Raw genomic sequence first — 14256 nt, forward strand, 5'->3', positions numbered from 1 at the left:
TTTGTTGTTAAATTGTGTGTGGTCCACTTTGCAAAGTTGTTACCCATTGTTTTGATGGTTACATTATCGTTCTATAAACCCAATTAAACTTGAGCTTGTTGTTTTCATGATAATCCAATGATTCAACTTGTGAAATGTCGCCCCCTGCTATCAAATTGTCAGCCCAAACGTTTTCCTTTTTGTCACGTGATTTCGGAGAATAGGAGCGTCTTTCCTGAGCTCGAGCAGAGCTGTAGGGATTTCCCAGTCTAGCCAGTCCTGTCCTCGGCTTTGCTTGATCTGCAGGGAAGAATCGAAACTTAAGGTAAAATAACTTGGCTGAATGTAGCCTAATGGCAGTTACCCTATTACAATAGTTAGTGTAGCATAGTCATCTATGTTGGCTACAGTATAACGTCATAACGTTTACATTTACAACTAATTTTATCAAATTACAATGTTTTATTTTCGATATCAAATAAAACCAAGACTAGGCTATAGGCAGCTATTATAGTTTAGTTTAGCACATTCACTATTTCATAAAAATGTATGTACATTTGCTTGCATGCAAATAGATAACGTTAGCCAGCTATGACTGCTGTGCGATATCGAACATGTGACATGGCTGAAAACACCAGCACACACAAACTCGGTTTAGATCAAGGCGACGCTCTCCAGGAGTATTTCCATTACAAAGCAAGCTCACTCATCTATACTTAGGGGAATTTACACACGCATTGTAGTAGAACATAAATTATGTTGATACAATAATCTAGGCTTTTGAAACTTTATATTAAAAAGTGACGTCTCCACAGGCATGCCGGGGAGAATTCGCTCGACCCGCAGACTCCGCAATTGGATGATAGAACAGGTGAGTGCTGTATTGGATGTAGAACAGGTGTATTGGCGGGGGAACTAGAGAGACAAAGGTAAATAAGACATCACCATGCCGGTTGGATTAGGGTCTATATTCACTTACTGTTATGAAATGAAGCATTATGGGCATCTTGAAGTTATCTACAGTATGTTATGTCTCAAGTGAAGCTTGAAGTTGTGAATGTATGTAGGTACATATCCTATCCTACTGTATAGCTATATTTATACTGACTGAATGTATGTAGGTGCATACATATCTTATCCTACAGTTACAGTACATATGGATGTATTGTATATAGTCCCTCATATCCCTCTTTTTATGCTGCTCCCCTCCCCTTATCTAGTGTATTTTTTTTGTTAATCTGTATCTAGCGTTTATTTTCTTTTTAACCTATCTGTAATTTTCAACTGCTGAAACGCCACATTTCTCCCTGGGGGGCATCAATAAAGTATATATCTAAGTTGTACCTGTGAAAAGAAGGAAGGAAAGGGTTCAGATGCATCATAAATATGACGCCCGGAACTACTGTGAGCCAGGAGTCCATAGAAGTTGATATAATAGGCCACCATAGATGTTGCTTCCATTGTTTATATGTAGGACCTACAGTAGGCATAGTCCTATATGATACAGTGACGGTACATGGGGAGAAACCTCTCTTCCCACTGTGGTCTGTTGACTCACTGTGGGAAGAATTTTTACAGTTCACTTATCTGGCCCCCGGGTGATTACTGTTTTTTTGCTTCCCTCTGGAATATGTAGGGGTGGGCCGTATACCCACCTCCCTTGTTCTCTGTAAAGCGCATTGTGTTGCCTCTGGGTATGAAATGCGCTATACAAATAAAGCTTTGATTGATTGATTGATTGACTGTCTGGGTGCAGGTGAGCAGTGAAAAGTACCCTGGTCTGGTCTGGGATGACGAAGCCAAGACCATGTTCCGGATCCCCTGGAAGCACGCCGGTAAACAGGACTTCCGCAGCAACGAGGACGCCGCCATCTTCAAGGTCAGACATGAAATGCACGATGTGCACACGAACAGTAAAAGTGAAGCCCTCCAAAGAGCTTAACCCTCAAAAGGGCTAAGATATGTTCATGTTCAATAATTATATCCGTATAGAGGAGGTTCAACGATTTCATCCAAGCTGTGATCCTGCGTTCTCCACAGGCATGGGCGGAGTTCAAAGGGAAGCTGTCGGATGGGGGTCGCGCCGACCCCGCCTCCTGGAAGACGCGGATGCGCTGCGCCCTCAACAAAAGTCCAGAGTTCGAGGAGGTCACAGACCGCTCCCAGCTGGACATCTCCGAACCCTACAAGGTGTACCGACTGGTACCTATGAACGAACAGGGTGAGTTATGTACACACACACACACACACACACACACACACACACCAGTACACACACCAGTACTCCCTCACTTAAAGTTCCAGTATTGATTGAGTTAAATTATCCAAAACTATGACTGTGTTAGTGGCCTGTTGCAGGGTGTTTTCTTTTAAATTGCTGAAATTCATTTGACCTGGTAGTACACATTCACATGCCCTCATGAGTGGTTAACGACAAAATGTAAACACTGATTAAACACTGAATACACACAAGTTCAATGAGACAAAGACCACACCTGGAGTGTACTGTATGTGACCCTTATTTCATTTGTGCAATGAGCAGTACAGTATATGGGGCCTCTGTCACCATGACTAACAGGCCAAAGTGCACACCTGAGAAGTTCTGAATCTCTGACACGTTGACTCTGTAATCTGTACCACGTGACTTGTACTGCGAGAATTTATTTCTGTTGCCACATCCAGATTCCACAGCCCTTGGGAAAATAAAGTGTACGATCATTCGCCAGGGCGGGGGATATAAGTTTAGTCTCGTGTGTTTGATATTTCATTCGTTTGTTCATTCGTTTATTCATTCTTTAGCAGGATTACACACAAAAGAACTACCAGAGCGATTTTCACAAACTTCGGAATCGGATCTATATCACTGGGCGGATACACAAATGAAAATGAGCAAAACTTGTCCATACTTGAACCATTTCTTTCACTTCATCTTTACGTCTCCTGCCAGGTTTACCATACTGCCTGGTGGCCCAGTGACTAAGACACCTCTCTTATAATCAGGAGTCCGGGATTAACATGTTTTTTTCAAATGTTTTTTTTAAGGTTGGCTCTTTGTTAGAATGTTAGATAGATATCAACTTAATTTTTGGCTGTTTTCGCAAACAATATTATCTTATCTTTCTATGCATGTAAAACAAAATAATATCTGATTCATTAGAAACAAATCAGATACTGTATACACGGTATTAGGAAAAATTACATTTTCTTAGCCTGGATACTGTGGTAGACTATTACATATAAACTGAGGCGCGACTTCAACCATTTCAACTCAGTTACACCAACAAAATGTATTAATGCACGGAGGCCTGTGCTCTCTGAGCACCCTCTTTAGTTCAAGTATATATTCTCTTCCACTCTGTGCTATTGACAGAGTTTGTGTATTTTTTGTTTTACTGAGATACTTAAACTCTTGTTTTTTATTATTATATCGTTTTAATATTGTTTTGTCTTTTAACTGTTCGAAATAAACTTTCAAAATCTAAATCCTCTCCTGGTTCTCTCTGCAGGGCTGACCGATAACATCAAGAGCAGAGCGAGACCAGCGAGGAGGAAAAGGAAGAGCAGCGAATCAGACAGTGAGGAGGACAAACCAGAAGCAAAACATATGAAAGAAGTGATTACTCCCGTCGCCATGACTATGGTAGGTCAGGTGACCTCCAGAGAAAATACACCCAGTGCACATAGAGGAGTGCAAAGGTGTTATCTCAGTCTGTATCTAACGTGTGTGTTTGTGTGTGTCCGTGCATACCTGTGTGTGTGTGTGTTTGTCAGTTTGCAGAAGACATTGAGGCTGTGGCTGCAGTTACTGTCCAATCAGAGGAGCTTGTCCCGTCTGTGGTCACCATGAAGAAAGAAGGTAGTAAGTCTTACACCCATAGCTAACTCAAGATGATTCTGTCACTATCTCCCTGTACTCAATGTACCGTATGGTTTATCTGATATGTAGAGTTGCTATGGCATGTAGTTGATTGACATACTGTTGTCTCTCTGTTTAGCGGTTGACGAGATTCAGTTGAACTTCAAGATTGAGACCGCCCCTCTCTGTGGAGGTAATAACAGATATATGAGCACACATATGCAAATACTGTATGTTGCATGCTAATGGTCACAGACTGAGTGACAGTCTTGACACTCGCCTCACTGTATCTCTTTCCCTCTCTCGGCCTTCCTTGCTTTATCTTTGACACCCTCTCTCCCACCTCCTCTAACTCCTTCCTCTCTCCCTCCCCCTCTAACTCCCTCCTCTCTATCTCTCTGTCTCCTCCTCTAACTCCCTCCTCTCTATCTCTCTGTCTCCTCATCTAACTCCCTCCTCTCTGTCTGTGTCTCTGTCTCTCTCCCTCCCCCTCTAACTCCCTGCTCTCTATCTCTCTGTCTCCTCCTCTAACTCCCTCCTCTCTGTCGGTGTCTGTCTCTCTCCCTCCCCCTCTAACTTCCTCCTGTCTCTCTCCCTCCCCCTGTCACTCCCTCTTCTCTGTCTGTGTCTCCCTCCTCCTCTAACTCCCTCCTCTCTGTTTCCCCCTCTAACTCCCTCCTCTCTGTCTCCTCCTCTCTGTCTCCTCCTCTGACTCCCTCCTCTGTCTCTCTCCCTCCTCCTCTAACTCCCTCCTCTCTGTCTCCTCCTCTAACTCCCTCCTCTCTGTCTGTCTCCCTCCTCCTCTAACTCCCCCCTCTCTGTCTCCTCCTCTAACTCCCTCCTCTGTCTGTGTCTCCCTCCCCCTCTAACTCCCTCCTGTCTCCCTCCTCCTCTAACTCCCTCCTCTCTGTCTGCTCCTCTAACTCCCTCCACTGTCTCTCTCCCTCCTCCTCTAACTCCCTCCTCTCTGTCTGTGTCTCCCTCCCCATCTAACTCCCTCCTGTCTCCCTCCTCCTCTAACTCCCTCCTCTCTGTCTCCTCCTCTCTGTCTCCCCCTCTAACTCCCTCCTGTCTCTCTCCCTCCTCCTCTAACTCCCTCATCTGTCTCCTCCTCTCTGTCTCCTCTCCTCTCCTCAGTCGAGCCCTTGTTCCAGGTCTCAGTGAGGTACCTGGGGAGGGAGGTGCTCCAGCGAAGCATCATGGGAAACGACGTCCGCATTGCCTACCTGTCGTCCTCGCCGACCCCGCCCACCCCCCCTGCGCTGATGCTGGGGGGGTTCCCTCGCATCCTCCTCCCAGAGCCCTCCCCCCTCCTGGCCAACAGCCCGGAGGCAGGGGAGCAGCTCCAGGCCCTGTCCACCCTGTTGCCCTACATGGAGAAGGGCGTGATGCTGACCTCCACGGGGTCGGGGATCTACGCCCGGCGCTACTGCCAGGGACGGGTGTTCTGGACCGGGCCGCACACCTCAGCGCCGGGCCCCCTCAAGATGGAGCGAGTCACGGAGCCGGTACTGCTCTTCAGCAAAGACGTCTTCAGGCAGGGTGAGTCTTCGTGGCGACTCAGGGCTGACTGTTTTGGTTAGTTCAGGGCTTTTGGTGAGTCCACAGGGATCAGAACTGGACTACCCATCTTCAATGTGTGTGTTGTTGTCCCTGAGTTCACGTTTCCCTGGCCTTGACCCTGACCTATAACCTTTCTCCTCACCGTTCTCAGAGCTGGACAAATTCCGCGTAGGAGGCCCGTGCCCACAGTGCGGAATCACCCTGTGTTTTGGAGAGGAGTTCTTGAAGGGAGAAGACCCATCAAGCAAACTCATCATCTCTCAGGTACAGCTGGCTCAGGCCTTTCTTGCTCTTATCAGGGTTAATGTACGCAGGCGCTCGCAAAATGCTTGACTTTGAACGTGGCGGGAAAGTCCGTGGTTTAGGGACTGTCGTTTTCGAGCCAGTTTTTATTGAAATGGCGACCTCCAGAAATACAGCAATGTTATTATTAGTCAGTGAAACCTGTGCTGTTTCTAAGTGCGGCGGCCACAACGGTACAGATCAGCAGAGCAGAGGAGACTTTTGAATCGAGTACTTGGAATTTTTTAGTCAGCCTAAGTACTGTTGTTGTTAATCAGCAATCTGCTTAAATGGTTAAAAAAAGACGAGAATAATTTGGTTAATTGAATACATTGAGGATAAGGAAATAAACTAGTCGTAGAGCCAGTTGATTACTTTTGCCTGATGAAGCCAATAGAAACGGCTCCTCTCTGATCTGTCAGTCTGAGCTGCACACAGAGACACTGCAGGCATCCTTGACTAATTCCATTGTTTCTGAAGGTTTGACTAATTGTGTGATTGTTTCATATCGGCCTAAACCAGGTTAACATAACTCTATACCAAGTCTACATAACTTGCTCTCACAAAACATAATTTTGGGTGTTTTAGCACTTTAACATCAAATTGAGCATTCAAGATTCGGCTATTTGCCATGTATATGGTACACACACATACTAGGAATTTGACTAGGGTAATGGTATACGCTGTGCAGACGACATAGGGCAGGGTACAGGACAGGACATGGCAGTGCAAAACAGGACCAAAAATTGAATACAAAATACAAAAAAAGTACAACAAAATACAATGTACAAATGACGATATACTGTTAAAAAAGAAAGAGGAGGCACAAATGAAATATACGTACTGTATACAGAATGGAGTGTGGTGAGTGTACAGTATGTACAGTGTGTGTAGTGTAGTGTGATGGATAAGCCATGTTTTATGTGTACAGTGTGTGCAATGTGGGTGTTGTTGAGGTATGTGGACCAATCAGAGGTCATGTGCTAGTGGTGCAGGGGTATAGAGTCAGTGGGGGAGGGGCATCGAGGCGGACACGAGCCTTGTTAATGAGTCTGATGGCCGTGGGAAAGAAGCTGTTTTTGTGGCGTGGACCCGGTCCTGATGGACCACTGTCTCCTGCCAGAGGGGAGTGGGTTAAGGCATGTTGAGCAAGTTAAATTATCATTTTGGATGTTTTGTTCAGTGCAGAAAGGCCACTTAAATTAGATGGTTTAGATTACCAAAAGCTGCTAGGTGCTCAAACAGCCTTGACAATGCACCAGTTGAAAGTGCTTGAATTTGGCTTTTGAAAAGCTATATGAACCCTGTCTAATGTATGTTAAGTACTAGTAACTAGCCTGGTTTACCAAGGACCGATTCAGTCTAGTCTAGAACTAAGTGATTATTTTAACAGCGATTCTCCATATGCACTGTATGTTATTTAGTTCGGGCTTAATTTGTGTCCGATAGCTCTTTAACAGCCATTTACAGGACGATAATGATCCTTTCTCACTGTTAAAGAGCCAGCGATTGATCCACACATCCCTCTCTCTAGATCACTTTTCCCTGGGCGGAACAGCAAGTCCAGGATGTGGTCCAAGACGCATGTGCCTTCAAGGACCCCATGGCCTTCTTCCACAACCTGGCCACCCAATCGCCAAACGGAGAAGTCACCCTCAACCTGGTGAATGTGCCCCTGAACGACCAATCACAAGCCTGTGGGAGGAGTACCGTCCTGTAATGACCACAGGAATCTTAAACAAAACACTATCTGTGGCGTCAGCAGACATTAGTACACTCGACTGAGTACCACTACGCTGGAGCCATCACGTTGTCTTCCGCAGTTTGTTTATGAATCCCATCCTGGGATGTGTTCATGTCTTTCTTCATGTTCATTGTGATTAGGAGACTTTCTCATTACCTACTTTACATATTTCATCATAACCGAATTCCATAACTAGACTCAACTTAATCTTTCAAACTATGTACTGCATAAGAACATGCGCGTCTTCCTTAAAAGTTTGAATTATGGACGTTTTAGAATTTGTATGTGTATATAAAACAATATCATTGTCATGTAAACACCATACAAAAAAGGCATTATTCCACATTATCATGTAACACCATACAAAAAAGGCATTATTCCACATACAAGGTTCATCGATTTTATTAGTTAAAAAGTTAAGTCTTGTGAGCAATGCGATAGAAATTAGTACACCTCCGTTTAATGTCATTGGCACACTATGATCACTGTTCAGACTGGTCATTGCTGTTGTTTGCAGGCTGACATGGCAGCTGGGTCACAACACAAGGCACAGCTCTGGACTCTGAGTCCGCTGGAGGGAAGGTGGAAGACTGCACAGATATTTGTAAATATTAGTGTTATTTATGCTCTTTGTATTAGACATCATGGTCCTGTCTTAGCAGTTGCATTAAAAAATAAATTTCACATTTATAAATTCTGTTTGTGTGATTTGTAGCTGTCGGTTGCAAGTGACACCACAGAATGCAACATCTGTACATGAACTGAATGGGGTTAGACATAAATATTCCAAATTTTATTTCCAAGTAACAATGTGATGTCGAGGAAGATGCCATTTTACACATTGCCATTGGCTGGCGAGGCAAGCTCCGCTATCTTGGCGTTGAGTTTCTGATTCGTCCAGTCCTTTGTGATGTCATCCAAATGGCTGTCAAAGTCAACCAGTAACGAGTGGTCTCCAGAGTCCATCAGCTGACTGGCTATTGACCGAGTCTCTTCCCATTGCCTCAGCATAATCCTGGTGGGGTAAACAGACACAGGCGTTTATGGGAGTCATTCCTTGTTCCTCTTCAGGTACAAACGAACCATGGGTGCGTTCGTAAACGCGCTCTGGGAATCTGCTCTGATTTCAGAACGCTCAGGTTTCAACGTCAGAGCTCTGAAATCAGTTAATTTACCAATGGTCAGTTCGCTCGGACAGACTTTTCAGCCAGAGCAACCAGTGCGCACTGAGTGCTTGCAGAGCGCAGTGCTCTGAACTTTCAAACGGGGACGCTCGGAGCGCTCTGGATTTCCGAACAACCAGAGAACACTCCGGGTGCGCTCCGAGCACCTTTACGAACGCACCCTATGGTTGAAAAGTGCGGGTGTGCTGAAAAGTTGTATATTGTAGACGAATGGGGCTACAAATGCATGTAACATTGTTTTTTGCTGCATAGAATTGATAGAGGGCTGTGTGCACAACTCGTGTGTTCACATGAGTAGTGTGTGTGTGTGTGTGTGTGTGTGTGTATATGTGTGTGCAGGTGCAAGCAGTCACCGAAAGGTCACAGAAAGTGACAAACAGACAGGACCAAGAATGATGGGGTTAGGGAGGTTGTAGCGGACAGGAAGGTGGGAGCAGAGTACTGCAGATAAGTTTAATGAGCAGGGAGGCAAAGTCACCAGAGCGCCCAGAAATATGTGAATGGGACGCTTTATTCACCAAGATAAGGTAAGGTGGGAGCTCACACCGTGTTTTCTGCTAGTATAAATGAAACTGTCTCTGAATGTATCTTTGTATTTGGATCCTGCAGTTCTCTGGGGATTAGACTACCTGCGAGCGTTAAAAATTGCATTAAAACTGCATTAAAAATGAAGTGCAAATGCTTTGGTCTCCGGGAAGTTTTTGTCACAAACTAGACACAAACCTAGAAGTCCAGAATTGATCTTCTCTGATATCGAGACTAAAGCTAAATATCACAAGTTAGTATTCACCACACCCCCCCCCCCCCCCCCTCCTCCTCTGTCTGCCCTCTGAACACCGACTGCAGGAGAGGAACAGAGATTCCTCTGTGATATATTTTAAGATGGAGGTCAGGTAAATTACTAGAGAAAGATACTATCCTTAATACTTCTTCAGAACCATCCATGCTGCAGTTTTTTTGTACCCTTTCCCAGATGTCTCAGAGGTCTATGGACAATTTCCTCGACTTCATGGCTTGGTTTTGGCTCTCACATGCACTGTCAACTGTGGGTTATTACTACTTTACATACAGTACAGTAGACCGGTGTTTGCCTTTCCAAATCATGTCCAATCAATCGCATTTACCACAGGTGGACTCTAATCAACTAATCACTAATCTAATCACTGCACAAAGGTGCCTCAACAAAGTAGTAAAGGATCTGAATATTTACATACATGTGATATTTCAGTTGTTTCTAAAAACTTTTTTTCACTTTGTCATCACGGGGAATTGTACTTGTGCATTTGCACTTTTATTTGTCTTAATTAACCTACAGTTGTTATTGTCTAAATTGTATAATCTTGTTTAGTTGTCTTTTACATTGTTTGAAATGTGCTATATAAATACATTTATTATGATGATACCACAATGACAGGACCTCTCAGGCCAGTCCTTACGTGTGTTTGTCTTTCAGGGTCCAGCGGGTGTCTTTCCGCTCATACATCACTATTGGTGGTACCCTGTAGTCCGGGGTCATCTTCGCCCCGTCAATCTGACAAAAACAGCAACAAAGTCAATCAGAGGATGATCGTTACAGGGACGCGAACACACGAGGGACAAAAAGTGATGACATTTCACACAGAAAAATTGGATACTTGGCGAACAATTGTCAGATGAAACACACAGTCCCCAGCCATTTTTATTTTACCTCATCGCTAGTCAGTGTCTACTCTCCTACTTGAGAATTATTTGACTTTATGCAAATGAGGAGAGGATTTACACTCAAGAATCTCATGTTGCAAGGGGCAGTGATACATTATAGACTCAATCACGTTGTGTATGAACTGTTGTTTGAGGGAGATTAATACTGTCTGTCAAATGCAATTTCTACATGACATCACCCACCACCCCTCACTGCAGTTAGGCTGTAGAGCAACCCTGAGTAAAATGTACCAATAAAGCCTCTGGCACGCAGCCATGCACTTAGACACACATTCACACAGGAAGGATGTGACAAGTGATGAAACCCTGCTGTGTGCCTACCATTAACAAGACCGCATTGTTGCACTGCTCTGCAATCTTGTCAGCAATCTTCAATGCACATGGCGTGGGGCTATTCACACACACACAGAGAGAGACATTTTTTAAAACCACTTGAATTTCTTTCATATTCATGTAAACTCTCCAGAGCAGTGCTGTGCGTACTGTGACTGACAAGAAAAACAGCACAGAGGCAAACAAATGAACAACAGAACATTTTTAAATTTTTATAGAGAGTATTGACAGAGAGTATTGACATCAGCTGACAACCTACCTGCTGTCTGATACACAGGCATTGGCTTGGTAGTACCCCACAATCCTTTGCTGGGTTTGCGAACACCACACATCAACCTGCAGAAAGGATGGTATTGTAGCACATGACACTAAAATAAAGACAACAGGAACAACTTCTCGGTTTAAATAATGTCTGTACCCAGTGGTGTAGTGGAGGGTATACAGAGGTATATGGAGTATACCCATTTCTTTATCCATGGACCCACTAGTATACCCACTTCTTTAAACAACACTAATGTGAAACATTTGCATTTCTGTTACAGTATGCCCACTTCTTTATTTACCACCACTACACCCCTGTCTGTACCTGTGTGAGTGCCAGTTGAGTGATTGGAGCTAGAGGCAAGTGTGAATGGAGCAGTGGCACGCAGTCCGTCACACACACAGCGCCACCTGCTGGGCTCGACGACAACAGCAGCCCATTGACACTGCACCGTGGAAACAGACAGGCGTGCAGGTACATCTTCACATAAGCGCGACAGGATAGCTCAACCTCCCCCATTGCTGAGAAGAGAAACACGAGAGGTTTCAGGCAGCGTCCTTGCCCTTATAGGCCTGCTCGAGTCCAGTACTCTACAGCAGATTAAAATAATAATAACACATATAAATTAGCTTACAGCTATCTAACGTAGCTAACCGACTTGCTAAGTAGCACATTCAAGATCAATTTATTTCGCCATGTACAAGGTTTACACATACTAAGAATTCGACTAAGGTAATGGTATGCGCTGATGAAGACGACACAGACAGGGTGCAGCAAGGACAGGAGAGGACAGTGCAAAGACATGACAGTGCACTGCAAATGCAATCCAAAATACAGTGCAAATCCAAAATACAATATATAACAAAGAAAAAGAAAGGCACAATGCAAATTACTCAATAGAGTGTGGTGAATGTATAGTGTGAGTGCAGTGTGGTGTGATAGATGAACGATTCTATGGAACAGTTAATAGCTCGATACAGCTAACTTGCTATGTATTGCTGTGACTCTCAGCATCAAGCAGGGTGGCTATTTACTAAGCATTATCGGCCACTAATTTACTAAGCTACGTTGATGACAACTGATGACTAGCTAGCCTAGCTAAGTTAGCTTACAGCTAACAGCAAGCGAGCTCGGCTAAGCGGGGGGGTGGGTATGCTAGCCGGCTGATGCTAACGTTTATCAGTTCCTGTCGACGCTCGTAGCTATTCTTACCGTAAAAAGACGATTAGCTTGATTGAAGTGTAAGACTACAAATGCAAGTCCAGACAGTCAGACAAATGAGGAATCTAGTACACCCACTAACACAGAATAATCAATTGTTTGCACTTCCCTGTTCTTGTAGCCTCGCGTCTCCTCGGGGGAGAAGCCTGGTTTCTATTTGCATGGTTTCCGGTCTAGAGCCCGCTGGTATCCGGTCACACAAATGACGAAACAAGCAGGTTAGTCTGGCCAGTCGCTACGAATTAAAATAAAATATACACATACCAAATTAAGTAGCATATTGCAGAAGAAATTCTTGCCCCATCGCATCGTAGGTTTATGAGTAGACCTGTTTTTGGACAGAGGAATCACTATCCGCTTAGACCGGAAACCACACCTGCAAAGCAGATAGGCCCCAAGCGACTGTTCTAGCCTTTCCATGGTAAACCTGTAGTTGGATTGGTTAAAACTCCAGCTCTATAAAGGTCGATTGGATATCCATCCTGTCAATCATTTATTTGGGCGGAACCATGCAGTTGTGTAACTCTGGGGTGGTGATGATGTGCCCCTTGTGTACGGAGTGTTCATGACACAGATTCAGATTATTCAGATTATTATTTAGTCATGTAAACATGTACTGTGATTATACACGTACAGTGTGTAATCACAGTGAAATCACAGTGAAATGTTGCTGCCGGTGTTCTGCCGATTTATGCTACCTATCAAGCAGTGCTACCTAGCGGTTATGCACATGTGTGTAGGTAAGAATGTAGGGAGCATATTTTGATAACATCTTTATGAAAGATTTCAGGGACCTTCTTTCAATTGACCAATATCCTCATCAAATAATGCTCCCACTACAAAATAATTGTATATTTCACCACTACTCACTCCATGTATGCTGTAGCCTAAGAATATGAGGAGCATCGTTTAATACTCTTTAATAACATCTTTATGCAAGATTTCAGGGGTGTATTTCAGTACATCAAAATCCTCTATCAAATAATGCTTTTTGCCATCGATTCGCGCTACGGTAGCATTTTTGTGCGAGGCGTAAGCCGTCGCACCAAGAAGAGCGAATGTCGGGTTGTCCCCCTCTTCCTTGTTGACCTGCAGTAATATGTTGCTACCACAAGAGGCAGTGGTCCCAGAACATCAAAACAAAAGACATTAGCTGAATCCCAAATCGCGCACTTAGGGGAAGGGCAGAGCACTCGCGGCCTTGTGGCCTTACATGCGCGTTCCCGCTAAGTCCACAAGGTCTCAGGGTAGTCCCAAAACGGAATTGCTAGGTCCACAAGTGCGCCACTGCCGCCATTTTGCGCACTTTAACCGCACTTACCGAAAGTCCGCAATTTCGCGGACTTAGGAGCAGAAAATAACCACAGCCCACCGCGTCTCATGTGACACGGTGCTTGAGTGCATCCGAGTCATGATCCAAGTGCATCACACATAAATGACATTTGCAGATAACACAACATTTATCTTGAAATCCACATGCTGCAAACATATCCCACCCAACATCATTTTTTAATTTTATTTTCTAACCCTATTATTAAATTAAAACAGACGTCAATCGGTCAATTTGCAGAGCCGAGCGGAGAGCTGAGGGGAGCGTCAGAGCAGCCTCTGCGTTGGAGGGACGCGGCAGCCAATGAAAACGAAGTGGGAGGGGCATTGAGCGAAACTAGCTTGGCACGCCACTGGAAGTGCTGTCCCATTTAATTCACGGCCCTGCACCCTCTGGCCCTTCCAGCTAACGTCAATTAAGTGCTCAGGCCTCAGGCCACAAGTGCGAGGGGCCACAAGTGCGGTTTGCGCACTCAGATTGGGATTCAGCTTATGACACCATTGATTTTCAAGAGCTCTGGTGGCCTAGTGGTTAAAGGAGAAGGCTCTTTTTCGACAACCTGGACCTTATTTACGGCATATTATAAGACGTTTGACTCACCGAGATAACTTTGGTGTAATTCGGAGGCCTGTAGAAGAAATTTTAGTTTTGTCTGTCGTTCCTTTATTTCCCCCCATGTCTAGCTTCTCCCCCCAAACCTCAACTGAGCCTTGTGCCGGAGGTGGTGGAGAGAGCTTGGGTTAATGTGACCTGCTTGGTTGAGGTCCCCTGTCCACAGCACCCTCCAACCCTGACATGGAG

At 44.6% G+C, this 14256-nt stretch overlaps 2 protein-coding genes across 2 annotated transcripts; one reads left to right on the forward strand and one right to left on the reverse strand.

Annotated features, from left to right (window-relative positions):
- Positions 1–260: 260 nt before the first annotated feature.
- On the forward strand, positions 261–7403 carry irf9 (interferon regulatory factor 9). The gene is made up of 10 exons (XM_084449527.1): positions 261–304; positions 795–850; positions 1736–1858; positions 2020–2200; positions 3486–3619; positions 3751–3835; positions 3975–4028; positions 4973–5377; positions 5550–5662; positions 7215–7403. The coding sequence occupies exons 2-10, from the start codon at positions 797–799 to the stop codon at positions 7398–7400; spliced, it is 1335 nt and encodes a 444-aa protein (XP_084305653.1). The 5' UTR covers positions 261–304; positions 795–796; the 3' UTR covers positions 7401–7403.
- A 22-nt stretch (positions 7404–7425) lies between these two features.
- Positions 7426–12267, reverse strand: emc9 (ER membrane protein complex subunit 9). Its single transcript, XM_084449538.1, has 6 exons — positions 12117–12267; positions 11229–11425; positions 10902–10978; positions 10631–10700; positions 10045–10139; positions 7426–8439 (listed from the first exon to the last, which is right to left on the reverse strand). Exons 2-6 carry the CDS (start codon positions 11421–11423, stop codon positions 8259–8261), a joined length of 618 nt encoding a protein of 205 aa, XP_084305664.1. The 5' UTR covers positions 11424–11425; positions 12117–12267; the 3' UTR covers positions 7426–8258.
- Between the last annotated feature and the right edge of the window lie 1989 nt (positions 12268–14256).

Source organism: Borostomias antarcticus (genome assembly GCF_949987555.1).
Source record: "Borostomias antarcticus genome assembly, chromosome: 2".
Classification (NCBI taxonomy): Eukaryota; Metazoa; Chordata; class Actinopteri; order Stomiiformes; family Stomiidae; genus Borostomias; species Borostomias antarcticus.

What these genes read in the sequence shown, in the direction of transcription:
- emc9 (XM_084449538.1), bottom strand. Translation starts at nt 11,423, where the DNA reads ATGGGGGAGGTTGAGCTATCCTGTCGCGCTTATGTGAAGATGTACCTG. An exon ending in CTCAACTGGCACTCACACAG is followed by an intron (nt 10,979 to 11,228) that starts GTACAGACAGGG and finishes TCCTTTCTGCAG; the next exon opens with GTTGATGTGTGGTGTTCGCA. An exon ending in ACAATGCGGTCTTGTTAATG is followed by an intron (nt 10,140 to 10,630) that starts GTAGGCACACAG and finishes TGTTTTTGTCAG; the next exon opens with ATTGACGGGGCGAAGATGAC.
- irf9 (XM_084449527.1), top strand. Translation starts at nt 797, where the DNA reads ATGCCGGGGAGAATTCGCTCGACCCGCAGACTCCGCAATTGGATGATA. An exon ending in AGGACGCCGCCATCTTCAAG is followed by an intron (nt 1,859 to 2,019) that starts GTCAGACATGAA and finishes CGTTCTCCACAG; the next exon opens with GCATGGGCGGAGTTCAAAGG. An exon ending in CTCCCGTCGCCATGACTATG is followed by an intron (nt 3,620 to 3,750) that starts GTAGGTCAGGTG and finishes TGTGTTTGTCAG; the next exon opens with TTTGCAGAAGACATTGAGGC.